Here is a 27,399-nt window from a genome sequence, read left to right as displayed (position 1 = left end):
TTTTGTTAGGGAAATTCATAGCTATTTTGCATATCATAGTCTCATTTGCAATACACTTGTTTAAAAAAATGCATTTGAATACCTTTTTGTGATTAGTCACCAAACAATTTGTAAATTGTAAGTCAACATACCTGAGAAAAGGTGTGGTTTCTAACTTTATCCAACAAAAATGTATTAATATTAATCTTACAAAACATTTAACAGGGTAAAATGTATTTTCATTTACACTTTATTCTAAGGTGTCTTTGTTACACTGTTATACATTTAAGAACGGAGTAATATTATGTACTTCCTATAGGGTTAGGTTTTGTTTAGTTGCATGTAATTATGCATAATGTATAGTTAATACTATTGTAACTACATGCAACGTAACAATGAAACTAAAATAAAGTGTTCCCGTATTTTATTATAGGAGATAAGCATGTAATTTTAGTACTTTCAAAATATATATATTTTTTGTGACGGTTCTGCCACATTGTTGCAACCGTGCTCTTCGCCACACCACGTTCAGATTGCAAAGCGCATGCGTGACTCCATCCTCCGGATCCTCGAGGTCTCCTTTTCTGGTTTTGTGGTACGGTTATTTTGTAGTGAGCATGCGCAGTGTCAGTTCGAAGTCTCAAGGGATCCGTTTTTGGTTTTGAGGGTCGTTTAGTGGGCACGCGCAGGCTCAGTCCGGGTCTGAAAGATTCCGTTTCTGGTTTGTGAGGTTAGTGGGCATGCGCGCAGCCTCGGTACGGAGCCTCGAGTGATCCGTTTCGGGCTTTGGTGTACGGTCATATTGTAGTGGGCATAGCTCCAGTCCTGAATCTTAAATGATCCGTTTTAGGTTTTGACAGATTCCCAATGTGAAGTTTCGTTCCTTCGGCGAGCGCGCAGTGTGTGATGTGTGTATGTGAGCACGCTGTGCGTCTAGTCTCGCGTCGCCTCCCCCTTGTAAGCTCTTTGTTTGGGCGGTGCACTTAATAAGAGCAGACATCGTGTACAGTCCACCATTTTTGAGACAATTCCTGTTTGCACGCATTTGTAAAAGCGAGTGTTCAGTAATGTCGGTGGGACTGGAGTCTGGGTTTTCTAGCGAGGAAGTGCTGAATATTCGCTTCCCTCTTCACCGGGCGTGCAGAGATGGAGATGTGGGCGCGCTGTGCTCGCTCCTCCAGTGCAGCGCAGACCAGCTCTCGGTGGAGGACTCTTTCTACGGGTGGACGCCTCTACACTGGGCTGCGCACTTCGGCAAGGTACATCATCATCATGTACAGTTAAATTATCACCCAGCCACAATGTGCATAAATGTGTTTGTTACTCCCCTTAAAAATGTGAAGTTATTCGCGATGCTACTCAAACCGCATCAGACATTAATCCATGCAAATGTCATCGTGCTGGATCTGACGCGCGCTGACGATCTATTTGAAAAGGCGCATTCATTCAGTGCGCGCCGTGAACCTCAGGCAGTTTGGCTTGATCTTTCCTTTTCATTTGTTTTTCCATTTTACGACTGTGCCGTGATTTTTACAGGCTTGTCTAGTGATTATAAACCCTTAGAGAATATAAAAAAAAGAGCCAGAACGATACGAAGACGAATGTTTTTTTTTAACGCTGCCGTTAAAAAACGGAGACGTAGAAAATAAATGCAGTTGTTACTGATGATGACATCCAAAAGAGCAGATACAACGCACCAGAAATGTAGCTAATGTACAGTTTTTACTTACAGTAACACTATCGCATTCCATATAAAATAAAATATCACACGAACAAAAATGTTGCATTCATTCATTCATTCATTTTACACTATATAGGCCTAACTTTTTATATAATATTGCCATATGAATAACCGGCCTGTGAATAATCGTTTGGACACGATTCAAGTAATACGGTTCCACTGCTTTAAAGGGATAGTTCACCCCAAAAAGTACTTACCCAAGTTGTTCCAAACCTGCATGAGTTTCTTCTATTGAACACAAAAGAAGATATTTTAAATAATGTTGTGAACCAGACAGTGGACGGTACCCATTTACATTCTTAGTAGAAAAAAAAAAAATCATCTTTTGTCTTCAACAGAAGAAACTCATACAGGTTTGGAACAACTTGAGGTAAATAATGACAGAATGTAAATTTTTGGGTCAATTAACCCTTATGAATAAGTGTTTTTGATTCACGTGGTCAAACATTTCAGTCTTCATACAAGTGTATTTTTAGATTGATACCTGTGGGTGTAGTCTTTCCTCAGGTAATGATGCTGAACTTCAGGTTCCCCTCACTTTCTCAAGAGCTACATTATTAATGTAACTGATGCTTGATGTGTTGTGTTCTCAGATGTCTCAAAGTTACACAACCAGATGAAGTACGAGAGACAGCAGGCTGATATAAACACCAACCCATCGGTTTATTTTTAGAAATGTGGGAAAACATTTTCTGCACAGTTTAAAGTTCCACAGGATGCATGCATGAACTTGCACCGCAACCTTTCAAGGCAGTGTCAGTGTGGATGAGCTTGATCAAAAGGGTTTTATATCAGACTAGATTCCAGTTGAATTAAAGTGATGCCAAATCTGATGTATGACTTATAAAAGAGAGAATGAGGAAGCTATAAACCTCTCTGTTCTGATGCCACTCCCACTTTCTCTGTGTTGTTTGCTTCATCTGGATGGGTGTTATGTCTTCTAAGCATGGGAGTGTCTAGAGAAGAATAGTTTTTAAGGCTCTGCACTGTTGATTAGATGAATAACAGGAAGAGTCAGGGTGAAATTTGAGATCTTGCAGGAATGAGGATCATGGAATGTTGAAAACACAACAGTAACCATCTATCAAATGTACTAAATGGCTCCTTTGTCAAATGCAATTGTTTTCTTAGCCATGTGCGTTAAAGCGAGACCAATTATGATGTCTGATTTAGATGTTTAACAGAGGTGTTGTTAACCCTACTGGAGAATAATGGACCCATTTCACAGACTGGCATATGGCTATCGTGTTTTTATATTGTTTCACATGTTCATGTTGAGAATAAACATGCTCGGGTGAAAGTTGGCTCCTCAGAAGGCCAGAGAGGCTGCAGAGAAAACAACACAGATGTTGCAGGGACACAAGTAACGGTGTGCTAAACAAAGTTTCTTATCAGATAAGTTATCTTCTCAGCTATCTTCTTACCTGTAGTAGTGAATGCAGTGACGGACAGCTGTCTTTCCTCATTCAACTGGTTAAAACGATGATTGTATGTGGCTTATACAACGGCTAAGGGAGTGATGGCAAATTTGACACTTTTTTTTTTCTTTTCTGACCAACGTAATCAATCTCTAGCTAGATATTTGTTTCCACTTTTGTAAAGTCATAGAAATGTCATTGTGGATTTTTTCTTTTGCTATTGGAGCTAATGGGAACGTTAAAAATTATATTTGTTGTAGTTTCCGGTCACCACTATACAAGTTTACCCAACTATGACGACTTCCACTTCTGAGAACCTCGGAAATGTGAAGGGTCCATATACAAAAAAACTGAAATTTCAGCAGTTTGTCTACATCTCATTTGCTATCATTAAATTGTATTTTAAATATGCATTTATGTATTGTATTTTCAATTTCGGCATTACATCTGCTTATCCTGCTCTATCGGTATCGATTACCATCAGCTATTGAAAAGCCCATATAAGTTGAGCACTATTTAAATGCACTTTTCCTTTGTCCTCTCCCATAACCCAGCTGGAGTGTGTAATGCGTCTGATGCAGGTGGGATGTGGTGTGAACTCTGTGACCTCTCGGTTTGCTCAGACGCCTGCTCACATTGCTGCCTTCGGGGGTCATCCTCAGTGCTTGCTCTGGCTGCTGCAAGCTGGAGCTGATATAAATAGACAGGTAAGACATCACTGTCTTATGAGGTGATATATGAGATGCATCGGTGTTCTTAGGCTATTTAAAACTGCAGCTATCAACGGGGAAGTTATGTGAGAAAACCAAGCAGTAGTGTTGTCACGATACTGGAATTTACAACTTCCATACAATACCTTGAAAAATATCGATATTCGATACCACGGGAAAAACTGTCATAAATACCGCCATACAGATCATTTGTTATCACATTTGTTTGATAATTTGAACTAGGCTATATTTGAACTAGCCCTAAATTTACAAAAAACAAAACAAATAAACAGTAATAAAATAAGAACAAATAACCAAATTTCAAACAACTTTTGTTTTTAATTGAAGTGTTGCGTAACATGAAGCTGTTTTTGCAACAAAAAAACAAAACAAAAAAAACCCTGTATGGCCTAACATTTGAATTTTCATTTTACAATAAAATACATTAAAATTAGTTTGTAGTGTCATAGTAAAAACTATTAACTGTCATATAGTTTTCTGTGAAAAACTGGAATGATATATTATATTATATTATACATTTGGTTTCTTCTCATTTTTGTTATCAGTAATGTACATTAGGGTGTTTAGTGTTATTTGTTTAATGTTTATTACATTATTTTAGTGTTGTGTGGTTGTTTGTGTGTATGACCCTGTGTCTATATAAGAGTTTTGACCATGGTTTATGGACAGGCCACTTATGATGATCACTGATTGATCATGTCGTTTTTTTTTTTGTGCAAACTTTATTATCATGGTGGTTAACAGTCAATTTAAGGTAAAAAGGCAGATTTTGGTTGTTCGTAAGTTTGGTAGATTGTAAGCCCTGATATACCCACGACGAAGTTCTTTCATTTTTCACTTGGGGGTCAAAAGAAGTTTGAAACGCCTGAGCAAGGTATACTACTGTTGGCAAACATCTGGAGCCACCCACACTGCTGAAAGCGCATTTAGATAAATATGAAAATATGTCCTGTACGCTTTCATCTCAATAACAAAATATACGCGCAACTTAAATGACAGCTGTGAGAAAACAGCAGTTAAAAAGGCATTTTATCGTATTTATTTATACATCACTTAATACTTTGTTTAAAAGTAAGCAGCTTTACAGTATTAAACATGATAAAACAGTACTTTTAATAACTTTTAATTAGAATCACAACTTTTCAATTTCTACTATAAAGTGGCTCTACAGTATGTCCGTGTTTTTACTGGCGGACGTCTGACCTGACCTCGACATTTTTCGGATAGTTGGCTTTGGCAAGCTTGTTCAAACTCCAAACGAACTTCATTTTGGCCTGATTTTGTTTGAAATTGTGAAGTTCGTTCTTCGATTTTGCTTTACTTATATGGGGGCCTAAACATTATATCACTTAATGAAATTATTGGGTTATGAGTTATTAGATATAAAGGTACCAATATGCCATCCTGTAAAACCTGAAACATTGTCACTGTAGTTTTTAAGGTGAATTTCTTGCAATCGCTGCTGTAAATTGAACAAGATATCAAGTTCCAGCTTGATTTAAGATTGTTGTCATGCTGTCAACCCCTACAGTTTCCCCATTTGAAAGTAGAGGCGTTTATGAAATATGGCTTATACTTGTGCTTATTTTTGATAATAACCCCAGACCCAGTCAGCCTGGGTTTACTCAGTTTTTTGAGGCCCTGGGCCCTTCACGACTGTGGTTGTTTCGCTGTGCTCATGCACTGCATCCCTATTATGGTTTCCATATGTGCAGAATGTGGTAATCCCCATCGGCATATGAGCACATTTCCGATTGTTCGTGTATTCTCCACCCCTACCATTCATTGGTGTGTTACAGCAGAGAAATGAGATTACTAGGCCATTGTTACATAACCAGTGATGTGTTCTCCAAATATAGGCTAGTTTCACATCCCCGTTGGCTCAGACAGTTCAGCATTATTCATTTAAGGGCATGACCCTTCCCATTGACTGATCTCTCACACGGTTTGATACTTCAATGAATTTTGCACACATTCTTTTCCAGTGAATCGCTGGTTTTGCTGAAAGGGCTGGGTGAAGCTCAGCCGCTCATTTAAGTGTTTACTGTAGCTTTCAGTCAAAGTGAAGAGTGTATTGCTCCTGCTGGGAGCGCCTTTGCTGCTCTGCCAGGATGATCCACCAGCTTCTAAATAAATGATGATGCTGGGTTGTGACGGAGAGATTGCACTTTCACTTCCAGCAAGATGGTGAATGCTGCCATATCCAGCACTCTGGGTAGTCTACACACTTATTTTAAGGTGGCATAGTTACATGTTACTACATGTACTTTATAGTAATAACAGTAAATTATGCATGATTACAAGTAGCCTAACTAACCCTAAACCTAAACTTAACTGTATAGTAAGTACATGTTGTTAATTAATATGCAGTACTTCATTAAGTACATTGTATCTACATCACCTTACAATAAAGTGTGACCAAAATTGACATAAAGCTACATAGGCCTACAAATATTAGAAAAAAAAGAAAAAACCTTGCCAAACATTTTAAATGTTGCCTTAGCAACTAGCTAAGAGGAAGACAGTTGAAGTACTAAAATTACTAAAACTGAAAAGCTAAAAAAAAAAAAATCACATCTCTCTCTCTCTCTCTCTCTCTCCTTCTCTCTCTCTCTCTCTCTCTCTCTCTCTCTCCCTCTCCCTCTCCCTCTCCCTCTCCCTCTCTCTCTCTGTGTTTTGTAGGACTATGTTGGTGAAACCCCCCTCCACAAAGCGGCCCGTGCAGGTAGCATTGACTGCATTACCACCCTCCTGGTCCAGGGAGCCAAGGCAGAGTAAGTCATCTCTAACTGCTGTGCAGAGTAACTGTGTATCTCTCTCTCTCTCTCTCTCTCTCTGTCCCTTGCATCCATTCAAATGCCCCACTGGTGCCTCATTTAAGAAGGGCTCCATCAAAACTGAAATGTGGATTATCTTGAATGTAAGGCTCTACAGGTCTTTTCTTCTGCTACATGACAACACGGGCTCAAGACACTAGTGAATTATAGTGAGACCATCTTGAATTAAGATGTTTTTAACCCTTTTCTGTAAAGGCAAATGAGCCCCATTGTCCTGAGTGGTAGAAAACTTACTGGTTTTCAATCTCACATTTTCACTTGATTTTAAAACTTGCATGCATGAGTTATAAATAAAAGAATTTGAACTATGTTTATATTCTCTTTATTATGCTGTTAACTGTTAAAGATTTACGCCATAGAAGTGAGGCTGTTACAATTTGTACCTAAAAATGTCATGCGGCGTTGCATGACTTGCAACCAATTCTAAAAGACAGAAATATTGAACAACATTGTAATCCAGTCAGATCTGTTAGTCAGATTTTTCTGCTGATTATTTTATATTTTATAATGATTTGAAAGCTTTTTAATATGTGAAGGAAATACATTTTAAGTTTATGAAAAATGGTACATTCTTGGACAATACATGTCGGTATATTGGTACTATTAAAAAAATTCCCCCTACAGTGTTTTTGGATGACGAGTGTTTATTCAAATTTTTTTTCATTGAAGTTAATGTGTTGACCTTTTAAAGGGATAGTTCACACAAATGAAAATTCTGTCATTAATTACTCACCCTCATGTCGTTCCAAACGCGTAAGACTTTCGTTCATCTTCGGAACACAAATAAAAATATGTTTAATGAAATTGAGAGCTCTCTGTCCATTGACACCCTACACAACTACCACTTACAAGCCCCAGAAATGTATTAAAGACATCATTAAAGTAATCCATGTGACTCCAGTGGTTTAACCTCAATTTTATGAAGCAATGTAAGTGCTTTGTTTGCACAAAAAAACATAATTTGCCACTTTATTTACAAACTGTTAATCTCCGACGCACGTTCAACGCAACAACGTCTGCTCTCGTGTCAACACAACATGAATGCGTCGTGGTGCTCTTGTGAATGCGTGTTGGTAAATTGTCTTTTTGCGCAAACAAGGCACTTGCATCGCTTCGTAAAATTGAGGTTAAACCACTGGAGTCACATGGATTACTTTAATTAGTAGTAATTAGTAGTTGCTTAGGCTGTCAATGGAGGAATAGAAACCTCTCAGATTTAATTAAAAAGATCTTCATTTGTGTTCTGAAAATGGAACGACATGAGAATGAGTGATTATTCACAGAATTGACAAAGTTTTAGGTGAACTAACCCTTTAATGAATTAGATACCATGAACTAACGATTTTTACAGCATTTAATTAGCAGCATTTAATTTTATAAATATATTTTTGTTTATTGATTGTTGTTCATAATACATTATGGGTAATACAAAAATGTATTAACATTTATCCAAGATTAATACATGCTGTTCTTGTTAGTTCATGACAAATTGAACCCTACTGTTATGCATCACTATACATAGTATAGTTCAGCTTTTGTCCATTGTGCTAGACCAGGGTTGCCCAATCCTGTTCCTGGAGATCTTCCTGCAAAGTTCAGCTCCAACCCTGATCAAACACAACTGAAGCAGCTAGTTAAGATCTTCAGGAGCAAGACGGGTGTGTTGGCAGGTGGACCTCCAGGAACAGGATTGGACACCCCTGGTCTAGACTCTATATCAAGATTTAATGTTGAATGTGTATTCTTTTTTCATTAAAGCTGAAAATGTGATTTTGAAAAGTGACCTAAATACACTCAATCCATTTTGAAATGTATTTTGATGGAGCTCTTCTGAAATATTTGACCAGATTTGGTGTTATTGGCTTGATTTTGCCTAAATGTGAAATGTATTCTGAATTTAGTAATTTGATGATCTCTATCATGTCTTCTATAATCCCCTGTGAAGTGCTGAGGTACAGTAATATCCTTTTTGTTTCCTTCACTTTTTGATTTGAAATGTGTTGTCATTACAAGGTTGCAAACGGTTGCACATTTCCTCATAGCTCAAAAGCGAACAACGACTGTTGCTATTTTAAATTGTCCTTTGTTGAGAAGGATTTTTTTCCTTGTTGGGAGATGAGTTGAAATGAAGTGTGAGAGCCCCTTTAGTATCAAGGATGAATTGAGCTCAAGTCACAATGTCTCTGCACTGTCATTATTTGGCTAATAAATGCATTTTATTGCATTTGATATTTTCTTAGTTTTTCCTAGAATTCTAAAGGCCCGTTCACACATATAACGATAACTATATTAGCGTCCACACCAACATACGATAACGTTCTGTTTACTATAAGCATGCGCTGCAGTTTTGTTGTCTGCTACTTAAAATGCTCGATCTCTTTAAAGCAGGATGGATTCTGATTGGCTGTCAATGTTTTTACAATTCATCAGCTGGAAAATTGTTATTGTTAGAACGATATATATATATATATTATTATTTTTCTATAATCTGTTATAGTTGTGGTGCGGACTATAATTTTTAAGACACTTTAACTATATATTTATTGTTATTTAAAATAATAAAAGATTTTCTTTTCAAATAGAATACAGTGTTTTTATAGCTCTAAAAAGGGATAGTTTACCCAAAAATGAAAATTATCATCATTTACTCACCCTTATGTTGTTCCAAACCTGTTCTGCTGAGCACAAAAGAAGATATTTTTTATAATGTTGGTAACCAAACGGTTGGAGTAGTGTAGATGTGGCCCATCAACTGTTTGGTTACCGACATTCTTCTGTTGAACAGAAGAAAGAAACTCATACAGGTTTGGAACAATTTGAGGGTGAGTAAATGATGACAGAATTTATTTTTGGGTGAATTATCTCCTTTTAGAGAAAAAACTGTATTCTATTTTAAAAGAAAATAAATTAGAAATTGTACCAAAATAATGTGAGAACACACATGTGAAAATAACAACTTTTTTAAACAGAAAAACTAAAGAAATGGTAGCTACAAATCTATGCCGATAGTGTCATCATCCAATCCTGAAGAGTTTTTCCAACCTTCTGCAACACACCTGTTTGAAAGTTTCTAGTGATCCTGATAACCTCGATTAGCTGGTTCTGGTGTATTTTATTAGGGTTGGAGCTAAACTAAGCAGAAAAGTCAAGACAGTCATATGCCATAGACATGTGTAGATCTACTTCACATTCTCTTCACCAACACCTTGTTCAGCATTTAGATTCATGTTAGTATATGGCTGTAGTTTGCCCTGCTCATACAGCATTTGTTATAAAACATGCAGTTGACTTTGCAGAGGGATTCTGATGGAAGCTCAGTCATGATCTTGAATGTTTGTCTACAGATCTCCAGAGTTTTGCAACAAGGCTCTCGTACTAAGATGGTTTTGGAAGTATAACTTTGTCACATTGTCACTTGAATAAACTGCATCGCACACATTCAGTAGTGCAGGAGTTGTTGCTCATTCTGGAGATATGCAACGGTTGAATCTTAACAGACTCTCGCCATTTCATATCTCTTGACAATGAAAAATGCCACTTGGGAATGTAAGGCATACTTTAATGATGATAGTGGACATAATGAATAACTGGAAATGATCTGTTCTTCCACAGAGGCACATCTATACATCAAAACAACCTTTCTATTACTGACTGAAATATTTTAATACAGTTTGGCTCAATTTGTATAATTTAAAAGGGAATGCTTGAAATTTAGAATCTGTTCATGGTCATTTTACACTACCAGATCATGAAATTGCAAAATAGTCTAAAATCTATTGTGCTTGATTGGTTTGTAATATGTTTTCTATGCTCAAACTAACATTAGTTGACTCAACAAAGTCCTATTTTGTAAAACAAAGTATGATGTGTTTTGTGGAACAGCGATCATCTTAGTAGTGTTTCTTGCAGGCGTTTGGTGTAAAGAACACAAGTCTGCTGAAAGCACTACAACAGCTAATTCAACCTGCAGATGTTGTGCTCCTCTTTTGAATGCCATATGGTTGTGGTCAGCAAAGTGTTAACATACATTAATATAATTTATAACATTAGTCTATGCCATTTAATTAAAACTGGTGACACTTTACTATTACCTTTAATTTGTTAACAGTTGCATTTTGTATCATGAACTAAAATAATTAATTTATTAATCTATGTTAAGGATAATTTGTAAATGTACTATTGTTAATTCATGTTTATACCATGGTCTGTCTGAATACTCGATTCTGATTGGCTGGAATGTGTGCAATAAAACCTTTTAATGTACAGGTAGTTCCAAGTCAGTTTATTCAGCGTTCTATATTAATGTTCTGTTTTCAATAAAGCGCACTCAGATCACACATACAGATCACGCTGAGCACAGAAACGTTCAGGAGCACAGAAACTGATGAACGCTGCCCTGCGACTTTTATTAATAAAATAGCTTCATTACTGAATGGCTATATTATATTTCTCAGCAATGGGGGTAACATCGGTTTTGAAGTAATTCAACTCACAGCTTTGCCGTTAATAGAGAGAGAGAGAGAGAGAGAGAGAGAGAGACGCTGCACAGATGCAGGTAATTCACACACACATCTCTCATCTCTCTCTCTCTTTCTCTCTAGATAATGAATTCAAATAAGTGCTATAATTCATCCATTCAAATAAATGTAATGTTACCGCACTATTTTATCTTTTTGTCTGATTCAAAGCGGTCCATGCTAGATCTAACGAGCCATAACTGACGAAAAATAATGTAATTTTTATCCTTCCAGTAAAATATTGCACTGAAAACATTAATTACGAGTTGTCAATGCTGGCAAAAGGCCATGGTATAAGCAGGATAATCCTCGGCTAGCTGTGCATGAAACGATCTGAAACTCCACTTTGTGTCGGGCAGTTCTTTGCCTTCACGTTGTGCATTAATATATACAACTTGAAAAGCTGAAAGTATATTATAGTATAGTTTATTGATTACTATTTACATAAATTAATCAATGCTATTCTCATATTGTTCATTGTTAGTTCAGGATACCTAATGAATTAACTGATGTTAACAAATTGAATCTTATAGTAAAGTTTTGCAATAAAACAAAGATAGTTGCTACATTGAAAGAAAAAAAAGAAAAGAAATCAATTACATTTGTAAAAAAATTTACAGTATAGAAATGACTAGAAGGCTGCATTCTGTTATTGTCACATGGTACATTTATTTAAATTAGCAGTACACTAGAATTTGTATTAAAATATAGCAACTGTTTGGCTAAATTGTGGACTTCGCAGCATTTAATTCACTTCCAGTCAATAGGAAATATTGAAAAACAATGCAGTGTAAAACCACTTCAAACATTCTTCAATTCAGGGGTAGCATTTTGTCATTTGAAATTATTCTAAATATGATATTGCAATTGAAGTTATTTTAAATACGATATTTTCATTCTAAATTGACATATTCATAACAGAGAATCTTTTAACTTTTTTCTTAGATTGAATAGTTTATGGCCTTGTGTTTAAGGAAAAAGAGTGACCTCACAGACCGTTGTCTAGGAAGACAAACATGCACCAGAGAGAGACATAATTGCATCAAAAGTCTTGATTACACGGTTTATATCCTGCCCAGTGGTACCATACCTACTATCTAAATTAGACCTTGGTATATTTTAATTGATAACCTTTTATTTTTTTTTATTTTTTTTTACAAATCAGTTTTAGAAGTAGTCTGATTACTTAAGGTTATATTGCTTTATACCATCGTCTGTCTGAATACTCGATTTTGATTGGCTGAAAGGTGTGCAATAAAACTGTTTAATGCACAGGCTGTTCCAGATCAGTTTAATAACTGTTCTATATTAATGCGCTGTTTTCATTGAAGCAAACTCACACGTGTCACTCGCACAGACGCACACAGAGAGCAGAGATCGCGCTGCACACCGAAACTTTCAGGAGCACAGAAACTTATCAACGCTACCCTGTGACTTTTGGTAAAATGATTTCACTACTGAATCGCTACATATTTCTCAGCAACGGGTGACATCGCTGGTTTTTAAGTAATTCAACTCACAACTTTGTTTTTAATAGAGAGAGAGGGAGAGAGAGACGCTGCACAGATGCAGGTAATTCACACATGCATCTCTCTCTCCCCCTCTCGCTCTCTCTCTTGCTCGATAATTAAATCAAATAAGTGCTACAATTCATTCATTTATTCATTCAAATAAATGTTATCTCTGTGTCTGATTCAAAGCGGTCAGAGAGCTAGATCTAACAAGCCATAACTGATCAAAATAACCTTAATTTTTACCCTTTCGGTCAAATATTGTACTGCAAACATCAATAACATATTATGCTGGCAAATGACCATGGTATAAGCAGGATAATCCACAGCTAGCTGTGCATTAAACAATTTGAATGCACTTCGATTCACGTCGGGTGGTTCTTTGCCTCGACGTCGTGCATTTAGAATCATTTAATCCATAGCTAGCCGTGGAATATCCCTTACTTTTCCCTGAGTACGTGGCATTCAAAAAAAACTGAGGAGAAACATCTTGGAACTAGGGGTTGTTTTTAAGTGTTTAATTTATATTAGTGCATGTTTATTGCCCTATTGGAAATGCTTTTGAGATAATGATGAAATGTGCATTTAGCAGCCACACAAATAGGATTTTTATTATGGCAGTATAAGCAATGTTTCAAAAGTCTTGCAGTGGTAGTGGCACTGAAGCCCCAGGCAACATTAATTCTGATGACAGCTATAGTGTGTCAGATTTACCCAATTCAAAGCAGAAGGGAAGGTTTAAAATAAAAGGGTTTTATAATATATAGGCCTAGGTAGGAGATTGAAAGGAACGAGGGTTTTGGGTTTTTATTTAAAAAAAATCTATTTAAACATTTGCCTTGAATCCTAGACAAAATATAATTATCCCTCTCTTATTTTTTTTAAACAAAATTAAAGCTACTTTTTTTTCAGATTGCTAAATCTGGAAACTTCAACTAACTAGTTTTAAGTTGAGTTAGTTTGCTCCTCATCAATAGTGAGGTATTGTCTAACACTCACTTGCATTTTGTTTCTATTCTGAAATCGTTTACATAATTTTCATTAGATTTGTAAGTTCAAACACATAGGACACAAACGTCAGAATGGTCTTGTTCACCATATTATCAGTGTAATATTTGGAAACTTGGAGTTATTCTGAGTACAGACAGAGTAATATGATTTTTTTTTCTAAATCTACATGACCTAAAAAAATGCAAAACTGGATGTTTTATCTGATTCCTCACTATCTATTTCTAGCTTTTATTTTAATTGATTTCTTGAGACCCGAATACAGATGATGCTTTACTTTTCTGGAGAAAACCTGTCGGCCACCAGTGAAAATATTCTGGACACTTGAACAGACCACCATATTCCTACCTTAAAAGCTGACTAAAGAGCACCATTTCATTCTGATCAAATTGTCTGATATTCCTTGACTCTTGGACTGAAACTGAACCCTAAACAACATAAATGGCGAAGAGAAGAAGAGAAGATAAAGGAGCTTACAAGAAACAAACATTCATTTATTGCCTTATTGCTGGAACTGTTCCACCAGATCCCAGCAGATAAAAAACAAAACAAAACAAAACCAGCAACAAAGTAATTGCTTAACGTCCTCTGAAATTTGTCAAATTTCTCTTTTTTCATAGAGAGTGAGAATGGATCCCCTCCAAATTCTGCTTGAATCTTAAATGCACTGGAATCAGATTCACAATTATCAACTGCACAAATGTGTATTCTCATCTAAATGTTTTTCTTTTTCTATTGGACGTCTCCAGTTGTTCATGCTTACGGAAAAGACATCCACACTTTAACTATGTTTGATGGATTGACACATTTCATACATCTCCCGTCTCGTCATTGAAATCTTGGTTCTTTCTTCACTCAGATGTCTTCAATAATTGTCTTTATCAAACATGTCTATAAGTTCAGAAGGCCAAGTCCTTTGGGGAAAAAAAAGTGCTTTGTCACATTTTCTTTCTTTCTTTTCTCCCTTGCTGTGATACAGAAGGTTTGCACTCCCTTCTCTTTTAAAGCCTCATGGTTCTCATGTTGGTTTAAATTCACTTTGTTCAGCTTCTTATGTTCTTTACCAGTGACGTACAAGGCTTCTAGTGTACATTTGGACAATTATCTTTCTTTATTGCCTTGTTTCATTTAAATTCTGCAAAGAAGGTATTTCAGATAAAATGTCCAGTTGAAATGACAGAGTTTGGCCTAATATCCTTATAAATGATTTTTAAATGTCCATTTATAACTCCATGTAAATTTAACTTATTCTTTTTAAGGCACACTATATTTTTGAGGCTTAAATATGTAAATCTGATATGCGGATGGCACAAGTCTGATTGGAACATGTACAATTTCTCTTTATCACTTCCTGTCCCTTCTCTAAAGTAAATCATATGGAAAAAACAACACTTCTGGTTAGTCCTAAACCATTTTAAAACATACAGCATATGTCCTTCTGCCATGACTATTGTCTTTTTGATTTTATTTTATTTTTCCCAAAGCCCTCGATCCAAAAGTCTGACAGGAGAAAGTGTGGTTCAGGTACTATAATAGTAAAGGAGAGCAGGGTAAAGCACAGGCTTACATATCAGAGGGTTTGCATTACTAGACCTTAATAGTATTAATAGCATTACTATTTTGTTTTAACCTGTCTGCATCTATTATTCTGAGACTTTGTTCATAGAGAGAAACTGTTTGTATTTACAATGTCGCCTGCAGAATTTAACCTATGATATGATTACCTTATAATAAAACATGTTCTTTTATGAATCATCTGTCACCTTTGTCCTTATGAAAGTGGCATGATGACAAAAGAAATGGAGATTGCATTTTGTTAACTGTTACGGCAAAATTCTAGAGAACATCTACACATCTCAATGTTTTGCAGCTATTGAATTCGAAATGACTTGACTTTTTCAAGTAATCCTAGAAAAGGGGGAGAGCATTCCAAATAGACACTGCTGACTCACTCCAAGTTCCCTCAACGAAACTACACTGTTGTGGCATTAGGAGTGTTCTCACTATCGCTCCCTTCAGTATCAACACACTGGCAAACTGTTGAGGTATTTCATGCGGTGATTGGTTTTACTGATAGGACATTTTGTACCTAGAACTTTCAAAAGACAAAGTTTTTTGTTGTTTTTTTTAGATCTAGTTTTTGTTTTTGACCTGCATGCTTTGCTTAATTGTGCCCTTAAATCAATGCAGTTGATGTTTATTTATTTCCTCTTTTTTTTTTATAGACTAACCATAGGACGTATATAGGACAGGTCTAATCAGTCCCTTAGTCACGTCCAGAGTAAGCATGGTCTGATGCTCAGGAAGATATGTGGTAGGGCTATGGAAGAGAATTTATGAAGTTGAAATAGAGAGTAGCAAAGCATATCAGGAATGAAGAAACAAAATGAATGCTTCTGTTTCATTACTGAAATAAAAAATTTAATTCACCAAAGTGAAATTGCAATTTGCCAGAGTGATACAGTTATTCACACTGTATTGAACATTGAAGTGACCAGGAAACATGAAATGGCAAACCTGGCAGGTCTAATGTGTATATAAACCTATTTGACTTTTTATGTAAGAAAATTTCAAGTTAAAGGAATTGTTTGCCCAAAAATGTAAATTGTCATCAATTACCCACTCATGTTATTCCAAACCTGTTTGACTTTTGTTAATCTTCGAAACGACATTTAATGAAAACTGAATGATTTATATCCCTCCATTGAAAGTTTATCCCACCAACAATTCAAAAGGTCCTAAAGAGATTGGAAAAGCAATCCATATGACCTAGAAGTCTTCTGAAGAGACATGATTGCATTATGCAATGAACAGATTTAATGTAGGCTTTTATTCACATATAAACATTGAACAATGCACATACAATAGAGCACATCAAACATGGTAAACCGAAGCTCAACCGAACTTGTTTGATTCATGAGAATAAATCTTGTTGGTTCTTATGCCTCAAGCAAGCATGTTTGAGCTTCTGTTTGCCATACCACTTGATGAACTCTTTGTTTGTTTGTTGAGCGTCAAAGTTTTGGTGTAATGGACTTTCAATGGAGAGACAGAAATCTCTTAGGTTTAATAAAAATTTCTTCATTTTGTGCTTCGAAGATAAATGAAAGGTTTGTAACGATATGAGGGTGTGTAAATTATGACAGAACTTTCATTTCTGGGTGAACAAACAAACCCATAATGTGCAACTCCTTAGTTTTAATTAAAATTATTAAATATACATGCATTAAAATCAACCGAATCAATAAGCAGTGCAGGGACCAGTAAGTACCATTTCAATAGCATATCATAAAGATAATTCCCTAATTAAAAGTTCAAGTGTGGGTATCTGCAGGTTGGAGTAATGGGCGTGCCGAAAGGTCTTTTCAATTGGTTACTTAAAGGGATGGTTTGGAGTAAAATCAACCTAGGGTCCTTTGCACCATGACCTCGAGCCAAACTATTAGTGTTAGTGGGGTAATTTACAGGATACATCCTTGGATACGTTAGCGCCTGCACTAAGCCATCTGGCTGATTTCTCTAAATAAGCTCTAACTAATGTTCGACCAAGGGAAAAAAGGCTTCTGGGGGGGGGGGTTTGGCTCGAGGTCATGGTGCAAAGGACCTTAGGTTGATTTTACTCCGAACCATCCCTTTAAGCTGTTAGGGTGTGGGGTTAGTTTCTGTTGTAGCATTGTTACCTTTCAGCATGCCCATGCCCATGACCCTGTCTCTAAAAGTTAGCCAGCATAAGTAAATCAGTATGTCAAGGATTTGCTGTTCATTACCACCGCTTCCGTGTCCAGGTTTTTAGGAGTTTATGACTGGATCATTATTGCAGAGATTATTATGTTTCTAGCATGTTATATGTTTGGCAACAGGTCTTCTAACCCTAATTAATGGAGAGTGTAGCTTTTAATTTATTAAACAACCATGTAGGAAGACACATCATGGCCATATTCCAGGATGACAATGTCAAGATTCACCAGGCTCAAATGTGAAAGAGTGGTTGGGAGGAGCATGACGAATTATTTTCACACATGAATTGGCACCTCTGAGTCCAGTCCTTAAATTCATTGAAAGTCTTTGGGATGACAACATTAATTTACATCAAGATGTGCACCAATTTTTGGTCAAGATCTTATATTGACAATGCAAGAGTCTAGAACTCTATAAAGTCTACTCCAGCACAACCCAAAGACTTTCAATGAATTTAAGGTCTGAATTTAAGATCACAGCAATAAGGATCCAGTCATAGACTATATAAAGTATTTGCCTATTCAAATCCAACAGATCCATCAGCGACTATTTTTTGGCCGGGATAGTGTATTTCAGTAGGCTATTTACCCTCATAACCGGTAGTATAACAATCCAATAACCGAGCCTAATTGTTATGCCAAAATACTCCTTCACCTTTCTCGTCTTCCGAGTGGACATTACTGATTTTTCCCCCACTCCAGATATGCAATAAATGATGTATCATTTTAAAATGTAATTAAAAAAGTAATTGTGTGCACATCCCACCTTCTGGCAGGTGCAGGACAAAAGGAACTAATAAAGTGAAAAAAAATGTGATGTCCGCAACACTGCTTTTAGCTCCCATATTTAATAAAAAAGGCAACGTTTCGACCCTGCTGGGTCTTCTTCAGGCAAACGTCTGAAGACCCAGCAGGGTCGAAACGTTATCTTTTTATTAAATATGGGAGCTAAAAGCAGTGTCGCGGACATCACATTTTATTCATTTTAAAATGTAACATTAACATGACAGTAATTTGAACATGGGCTTTGTAACAACATAAAGCAAAATATAAATGTGCAAAAAAAGATTTAATGTAAACTTCTAGTTTTTCCGATGTCGACTTGGCAGTAAACACATACTAAAATGAATGAGAAGGCCACCAGAATACATCTGTGGCAATAAACCATCTTGGTTACATATTTAAGAGGCTAATTCAAGCAATTTGTGAACTGCGAAAAAAAGATTATGAGCAATAGGTTAGATTTAGAGTAATCCAAGATTGATTATTATTTAAAACCTCAAGAATGTTTGACATATCTGCGTGTCTATTTATGAATATATGCATGTATCTAAACACAGTCTTCGTACAGTCTTTGTAAATTAGTGTTCGATATTGTCAGAGAGGTTCTATATTGTCAGTAAAAATAGCTGTTAACGTGATAGTTCACCAAAAAATGAAAATTATGTAATTTACTCAATCCTCAAGTTGCTCCAAACCTGTATTCATTTCGTTCTTCTGCTGAATGCTGAAGAAGATATTTTGAAGAATGTCGGTAACCAAGCAGTTGATGGACCCCATTGACTTCCATAGTATGGAAAAAAAAAAATACTATGGAAGTCAATGGGGTCCATCAACTGTTTGGTTACCCATATTCTTCAAAATATCTTATTTTATGTTCAGCAGAAGAAATAAATAAATACCGGTTTGGAACAATTTGAGGGTGAGTAAATGATGGCAGAATTTTATTTTTGGGTGAACTTTGAATTCACCTGAATCTGATTAGTAGAGAAAAATGGTTAAGTATTTGCAAGTACATAGTTTAATGCAACAGCATAACGAGCATAAACAAAACGTTGACAGCAGTTTAAAAAAAAAAAAAAAATTGCCAGATATTAGCATGTTCAGTTGCTAATAATTCTTTCATTAATGGTTTCATAAACTGTTGGGATCAAAGTTTCTTGTTTACTGCCACATAATGGGAAATTACCTTACTTGGCCATTTCGAGACTGAATCTTATATTCTGTACACACAGAATGAGAGGGGATTCTGAAAACCATAGTGTAATCAAATTACTGTAAAGTTTGGCCCAAACACTAAAATGTCTCAGTTCAAAAAGCAAAATAAATATACATAACTTATTGTATTAACTGCCACACTTCTAATTTCATTTATTTCAATTCCAAATAATAATAACTCAAGTAGCAGTGAGGAAACTAAATGAAAATCAGTGCAAATGAATAACAGGTTTTCTGTTCATGTATCTTTTACATTTACATTAACTGAAATGACCTCTAATTAAAGGTACCAGAAATCTGATATAACTCTGTCAACAATGTGGACAATATGTAAACAAAACACCAAACAGTTTTCAGAAAATCTGGCTTTCTAAACTGAACTGGCACTTAGGTTTCGGGATCTAATTCGAGGGGACATTACGCAAGAAAATTACACCCATTTCTTTTTTTTCTTTTTAATTATATTATCTGTGATCTACGATTGAGTTGTTTGCTGCAGCAATAGCTCAAAAACCTTTCACCGCCGTAGCAAGGGAAGACGCCTTGCAACCATCAAAGTAAAATGTAGCCTTACTATTTCAGATTACATGATACGTTTCTCATTTCTCATTTGTTGAAGTGATGTTTAACAATGGGATTTGTCATATATTGGCAATATTAATGTAAAATATAAATAACTATTGAGGTCACCCTAAGGAACAAATTAATCTGAGTTATATTTTATGTTCAAGTCACTCACAGATTTGGGCCAATAAACATCAGTGGATAAGTTTGAACTATTAAGCTGTTGTCCACATGATCATTGTGTTTGTGTTGGTAATTATTTCAGATTTCTTGCACCTAAGAGGTTCATTTCCAATTGAGACCTGCCAGGATGGCCACACACCTTCTGAAGTATTTGTTACAAATGTCTTTTTGACATCAGAACTTCCGAGAAGCATTCATATTTTTCTTCAGATTTGGGTAGGAATAATTGGGGAGGGTCTGTTCAATGGAAATTGTTTTATTTTTACTTTATTTGCTGGAAACTGTATTTTATTTTTAGATGTATGATTTTTGAAACTGTTTTTATGTGTTGGAATGAATGTGGGTGTGTGGACTGTGAAATAGTTAGATATTAAAAAAACATGTTCTAATGAATATTATGATTATTGTTTTATAATGAATCCATGAATGAACAAAACTTTTTCTTAAAGCCACCAGCAAACCCCTTACTTCATGTGTGTAACTCAGTGGTAGCGCATACAGGACATCAGTTAAAATGGATAAAGTGAGTTTAATTGTTACCTAATGATTATTTGCTCAATCTAACATTTAATATTAAATATAAAATGTAACAATGCTTAGTTTAAAATATTTATGAAATGCTTTCTTTTGCACAAATTCCACACAGGTTCAGATTCATGAAAATGATATATAGGGTTTAGGAGACTGCCAGCGTTTTCCTTCCTCTTTCCAATCAAATACCAAGGTCTTGGCACCTAAGCATCATGTCCTCCTCACTCACAGTGATTTGCTTGTCCTTCAGACTTTTTGTTTCCCCACGGTACAGTGCTATTGATGTGCTAAAAGATCTTGGACCGTTTTGGAGGCAGACCAAAAGTACACATTTTCAGACTCTTCCTAATCAAACACAATTCAGTTCATAAGCTTGTTGGTAGAGACTTAAAACAGAGATGCCCTGCATTTGAATATGCCTAGCCTAATTCCGTACTAAACAGTTGGGAAATAACAGTACATAAGTAATATCTCTGAATTCATCATTTTCATAAAACGGTAAGTGTAAAGTACCCAGATCACTTACTACCAAGGTTCTGAAGTGCACATCTGATGGACACTTTAATGTCCCATGAGACCACGAGATAGGTGTTGTGAATTGAAGTGAAGCAACGTAACTGGTGCTGTAGGTCACAAGAACTGTGCAGATGTAGTATGTCCGGACTTCATTTATCCAATTTTTTCCTAAACTTGGAGGCTCCTCCCAAGTCGCTCCTGAAATGGATGGTAATGGAGATATCCAAAATGTGTTCTGTTTGTGTACCTATAGGAAAAGGGTTGGAAAACATTGATTTAGGTTATGCTTTTCTGCAATAGATTCAGTAAAATGTTCTTAATGGGTCCTTAATGCAATGTGGAATGATGCATTGTAGGAAATTGCATAAATTGCTCTTATCCCCAGTCAATTTAAATGTAGTTGGTAACAAATCTTGCGTCTAGTCCTAGCTTCGATGTTACGTGTAATATGAATAAAGAGTGCAGCAAAAGCTGGCAGTCACTCAAACCCCATACAGATACACACATTTGCTTATAAGAGAGAACAACACACAAATTAGTGACATTAAAGAAATTATCGGTGTCTGATATAAATTGGTTTGGATTGTCTGAGGCTAGTCTGTGTGTATACAGTGTTCTGCGCTACCAAGAGTGACATTTCTGTATTCTCACTGCATTCAGGATAGAAGTGTTAACTGGAGCCCCAGGGGTAAGTGTGAACACTGTTATTTTGCCCTTGATTTTGTTCATTCATGTATTCTGGTTCTTCACTGCAATAGAAAATGACTGTGTTGATGCCAAATGCACACTCAATCCTTTCTTGTTGGCATGTCTAATTTTAAATGGGATTGCATCTCACATTACCTTTTTAATGCTTTACGGTATCAGCGTTCACCATTTGATCAAATCTTCCTCTTGATGAAGCCAGGATGCTTTTCTCTTTAACTTGCTGTGTCTTTGAGTGTTTAAAGAAGAATTTCCTGACCAGGTCTTGTTCCCCTTGTCGCCCCTTGTTCCAAGCTGTCCTTTTTCAGCCATGCAAATGAAGATTCAACCACCATTAAAACCTCTTTAAGGGACAAGTATCTTGTCTCTAAAACCTCTCTTTTTTTATCAGAAGATGGATCGCCATGGTATTTTTATTCAGCTTTCCAGGCCACTTATTACAGATTCAAGAAGACTTGTTCTGACTTTGTACGTCTACATTTCTATCTACAGTTATTGTCATCTTAATTGCAACTTCTTTACTATGTTTATTAATAGCATTAATAAACAATAGCATTATTTCCTTTTCACTACTTTTAAATTAATCATCTGTCCAGTTCATCTCTTGCATTGAAGAGAATTCTTGGAAAAATTAATTTAGCAGTGCCAAACTCCCCTTGCCAGTCAATCTTGTGGAAATAATCTCTCCACTTGTGCAAATTTGCCATTTACATATATTTACCATTGACTGGTGTAATTGAATTATGGTTTGTTTTTTTTTTTGTTTTTTTCATGTTCTTGTCTACTTGTGTATGCTTCAATGGTTTTTCATTTTCTATTGCAGTTGAGAAGTCACAACATTATAAATGTCTTTAAATTATATACATTTTCAGTGATTTTACCCTGATTAAATAACATATGTCAGAAATAAAATGGGATATGAAATGCAGAAAGGGACCGTGTGTGTGTGTGTGTGTATGTGTATGTGTATGTGTGTGTGTGTATGAGTGGTTTACAAACATTTGCCATAGTGCAGCAGTGTTAACACGCTAATTTTATCATTGCGCAGCATGAGGAACGCTAGTGGACTGACCGCAGCTGACCTAGCCCATGCCCAGGGCTTTCAAGAGTGCGCCCAGCTGCTTTCCAATGCCCAGAACCAGCAGCTCAGTCAGCTTAACGGGTTCTCAACCAATGGCTCTGTGTGCTTTGGCGACCGCAAGCTAATCCAAGAGCGGAGCACCCTTAATGGGGTTCCCAGCCGAAAGAGGTCTCTTGATTGCATGGAGTCCAATCACATTAAAAAGGCCAGAACAGATGGTAAGTATTGACTGAATATTTCAAAGATTAAAAATTCAAGCGAATTTACCATTCAAGTGCAAGGAGATGCAACACAAAACTCAATTTGGTATTTAGAGTACTTACACACAGAATTGACAGTATTCTCTTTTGTGTCTCCTTACACTTGAGCAGACAAATACACACAAAATACCCATTGTGCCCCATATCCTTGTTAACAGTTGACTATGGCTACGTTCAGACTGTGTCCAAATCCGATTTTGTGCAGATTTAGCAAGTGTGAATAAATTTTTTTTTTTTTATCACATGAAAGTTTTTTTATTTTTTATTATTATTTTTATTTCAAGCTACATCAATATGTGGTTTGAAATCCTATTCAAATTGCATTTCTCGAAATACGCTTCAGTCTGACTGCTCTGATTGGATTTTGCGTGGTTTATGTGACTCACGCATAAGAATATAGGAAACATGCTGAAAGTCGCTGCCGAAACAAGGTTGTATTGTTGCAAAGTGCCGGATGAGCAGAACATGACGATATAACTGAGACATATTTTGAAACCGGCGGAGACGACAGCGCGGAAATAAGTCCAGCGCAGCGGCTACACATTTCCATGTTGTAAAATTTAAAGACATCTCTATTGCAAACCCCTCCATGTTGCGGTTGTTGTTGTTTTTGGCGTATGCCTACCAACGCAACAAAAATGCCATAGAAACCAATGCAGATATTCTGGAAAACGAAAGCCACAAATCGGATCTGAACAGTTGCGAGACACAGTGTGAACATCAATGATTTCAATCGGATACACACAATTTTGACTGACAGTCTCACCGTAGCCCAAGTTTTAAGTAAGTGTAAACAGTTGAGAAAGAAATCAGGTTTGTATCATTATTAGATATTAAAGTGACAGTAGCCTAATACACCTGCTGCTGTCTGTATCATTAGCTTTAACAAGGATTAATCCGTTCACTTGTATTTAATGTTTGAACTTTATATTAGTTAGGCTCGTTTTTGATATTGTATTGAAATTGGAATCGAGAATTGTGAAATTTTGGTGTCATAAGCTTATTAGAATACAAGGTTACATGGTCAAAAACAATTTGACAGGGCAGGTAAAAACCCAATCAAGTCTGTACAAATAAAATTCTTCTTGTGAAACCCTGCATTTGTTCCTAAATCAAAATCATTGGACTGTCATCACCACATGTTAATACCTCAACATGTGTCATTGCAGATCTCGGTTATCAGCCAATAAACGGATCCAGCGGAAAGGACCAGATGGAGAGCATGCACATGGAGTTTGGCCCACCACTGAGTACCACAGGTGGGAACCGACTCTTAAATGGATCCTTGCCTTTGGCGTCCAATGGCTACATGAGTCCAGAGCAAGACAGGGGGGTCCACATGGAGAGCTCATCCTCAAGTGGACCTTCAGTCCACAAAGAGTTGGAGGTCTTCACCGTGACCTCCATGCAGATACCATGTCGTTGCACTAATTCCTATGCCTATTTGTAGGGGCATTTGCCTTGCTTCATTTAAACTCTTTTGGTGATGTGTGTCTGGGAGGGAAAATAATTTAATTTGGCACACATCACATGTATAAAACATTTGATCATAAGTTACTCACACCACCCCGTCCTTTTAACTTTTGGTGGTATGCACTTTGTTTTAATCTAAAATGGAGACATTATTTTGCTCAGTAGGAGCAAATTGAGTTTTGTTTTGCACAATGACTTCCTTGAATGCCATTTTAATTTTGATTCCAAAGCGTTCCAAGAACAATTAAAATATTCAGATATTTTTCCTTCTCTCTAAAGTGGTTTCATTTTTGTTATGAGGCTTTTGAAAATGCCCTGAAATCGATACTTGGAAAGTTTGTCAATGTTATTTTCTCTTAATCTTAGTACAAGATTAATCTTAGTACAATACTGATTGACAGCTTTTGCTGTGAATTTCTATTTTCCCTGCCAAGTTCCTGCCCTTGAGTTTTGTAATGTTGTTGGATTTTGGTTCAGGCTGTTGGGTAATACTTTTGATATGAGTGACCCATACTATTTTCCTGTAAAGTAGCACGAAAAAAAAACTAATTCCTGGTGAATGCATTTTTTTCAATGTTTGAAACATGAAATATTGTGCATTTTATTTTCAGTCTATTTTTTTTTTTTTTTTTTTTTTTTACTTTTAATTATCTTGTTATGCCAAAGCATATCTTTTCATGAATGTATAGAGAACATCCATGGACCTTCGCTGTGCAGCTTTCATGCGTGTGTTCTTGTTTGGGAGTTAAGGTGCTATTCAGTCACTTCTTAAACCTTAGACTATTTTACTATATTAGATTGTTGTTCTCTTTCTTTCTGTTGCTGTTATTGCTAAATCTGTTGAAGAGGGTCTTTCTCGTTAGATTTATTCAGTCTCAAGTGTTTATCAGTCAGGTTACTGTACGAGGCTTTTTTCCCCCCTTTTTTTCAGCTAATGTTTTGCATAGAATTTCAGTGTAGAAAATATTTGCTAAACTGATTTCGTATGATAGTAGCTATTAATTGAGAAAAAGTTGGTTATTTGATTACATTGTACTTTATATAAATTCATATAAAAATTGTCATATTTCACACAGAACAAATGGCAGAAATGTAGAACTGCATTATAGACTAACGCATGATTTCCTACTGAAACTATTCTGAATTACAAAGGGACGTCTGACTGTAAGTGCTCATTTAAACATGAGATTGAGATGGAAAATATTGTTCATGTGTGGATGCCTAAGAATGATGCAAATGTAATTTCTATATTCATTAAATGTTCTGTCATTTTAACAATCATCATTGACTCTTGGGTTTGTACTTATGAATTGCTTATTAGAACTTATTAAAATAGAAGCCACGTGCATGGTCATTTGATACCCTTTTTCGTAGATTATAATCCAGTGGTTTGCACTTTCCAACTTTGCTGCTTCCACACTTAACATAAATGAGATTAAGATTCAATCCCTGTTATTTAATATTGAATAAATATTCATTCGGCAAAATGTTTAAGGTTGCAGCGACTTGATGCAGGACTTTAATCTCGGGTTCAGATGTAATCATGTAAACCAAACTGGATGTGATTTTGAAAACCCTAAACTGAACAATCTACAGAGTACCCCTGAAATGTCCACTAAAGAACATTAGTGATGCAGAATTCAGTTTGGATCAAAGATGAATCCTGTTGGAAATTGTTGTGCAAAACAAAAACATTCAGTTCAAATTTGAATGTTAATGAGATTATAATTCATTTGTTCTCTTTGACAGCAGGACTTCCTTTAAATGGGCGCTGCCATCCTGTGCAGCACCTCAATGGTGGTGACCTGACGCGTGGGAAAGTAAATGGGAATTCAACCGAGGTTGAGAACTGTGATCATATTGGGAATGTGGGTGTTTCTTTACATCTTGGTTACTTTGACAAAGGCCTTCCCTTTGGGCATCATAATGGAGATACAGCTGAGAACATGGAGGACGAAAGCAGTCAGATAGAGCACCGCAAGTCAGTCAGTGTAGAGGAGCAGTATGACCACATCACCTTCAACACCATGCACCTCTATCATGGTTGTTAGGATGTCCCATCCGGACTCATATGCCTTTATATATCCATAGAGAATGTGCTGAATTGCTATAAGTCCATGTACTTTGACAGGGTCACTCGATTTGTATTTATGTTGTAAAAAAATTTTTTTTTATTATTATTTTCTAATTTTGGCCATTTAATTCAGTTGGAGAATCCCAGAAGCTGTTAATTTTTTTGCATTGTTTGTAAGAACATTTATTGTATTAATTGTGCCTACATATAAAATGTAATTGTTTACTGCCAGCGTTTTCTTACATAGTAGCTGTATACTGTATACTGTATGAATAAAATGGTTGATGAATTGACTGAATCATGAATCAATTTCCACCCTCGACCATTTTTACATTTGTCACCTCTTAGAACTTGTGGTAAGATATGTTGGTGTTCACTGGTTTTATTGACCTGATTTTGGTTATTTTCATACTATAGTTCACGCACTTCTAAACTCAAACGGCCCTCCCTCCTAATTATTATCATATATATGACTGAAAATGTGAACAACAAACGAACAGTAATCGTTTACCTGTTGTGAAATATCATTCACGTC

The 27,399-nt window shown here is 36.1% G+C and overlaps 1 protein-coding gene across 2 annotated transcripts; it reads left to right on the top strand.

Moving 5' to 3' along the window:
• Positions 1-515: 515 nt before the first annotated feature.
• Positions 516-27,157, top strand: ankrd10b (ankyrin repeat domain 10b). Of its 2 annotated transcripts, none has more exons than XM_082175863.1 (6): positions 516-1,238; positions 3,693-3,845; positions 6,552-6,643; positions 23,025-23,275; positions 24,487-24,576; positions 26,543-27,157. In XM_082175863.1, the coding sequence occupies exons 1-6, from the start codon at positions 1,047-1,049 to the stop codon at positions 26,839-26,841; spliced, it is 1,077 nt and encodes a 358-aa protein (XP_082031989.1). In that variant the 5' UTR covers positions 516-1,046; the 3' UTR covers positions 26,842-27,157. The 2 variants fall into 2 exon arrangements, with proteins under 2 accessions (XP_082031989.1, XP_082031988.1); XM_082175862.1 differs by having other exon boundaries at positions 576-1,238; positions 26,540-27,157.
• The last annotated feature ends 242 nt before the right edge of the window (positions 27,158-27,399 follow it).

This window comes from Leuciscus leuciscus, assembly GCF_965113295.1.
Source record: "Leuciscus leuciscus genome assembly, chromosome: 7".
In the NCBI taxonomy this organism is placed as follows: domain Eukaryota; kingdom Metazoa; phylum Chordata; class Actinopteri; order Cypriniformes; family Leuciscidae; genus Leuciscus; species Leuciscus leuciscus.
Note: the sequence above shows the minus strand (reverse complement) of the source record. Positions and strands in the feature narration are given on the sequence as shown.

Excerpts from the sequence above, each read along its gene's own strand:
- ankrd10b (XM_082175862.1), top strand. The coding sequence starts at position 1,047 with ATGTCGGTGGGACTGGAGTCTGGGTTTTCTAGCGAGGAAGTGCTGAAT. Across the intron at positions 3,846-6,551 it reads GAGCTGATATAAATAGACAG|GACTATGTTGGTGAAACCCC; the intron begins GTAAGACATCAC and ends TGTGTTTTGTAG. Across the intron at positions 6,644-23,024 it reads GTCCAGGGAGCCAAGGCAGA|CATGAGGAACGCTAGTGGAC; the intron begins GTAAGTCATCTC and ends ATCATTGCGCAG.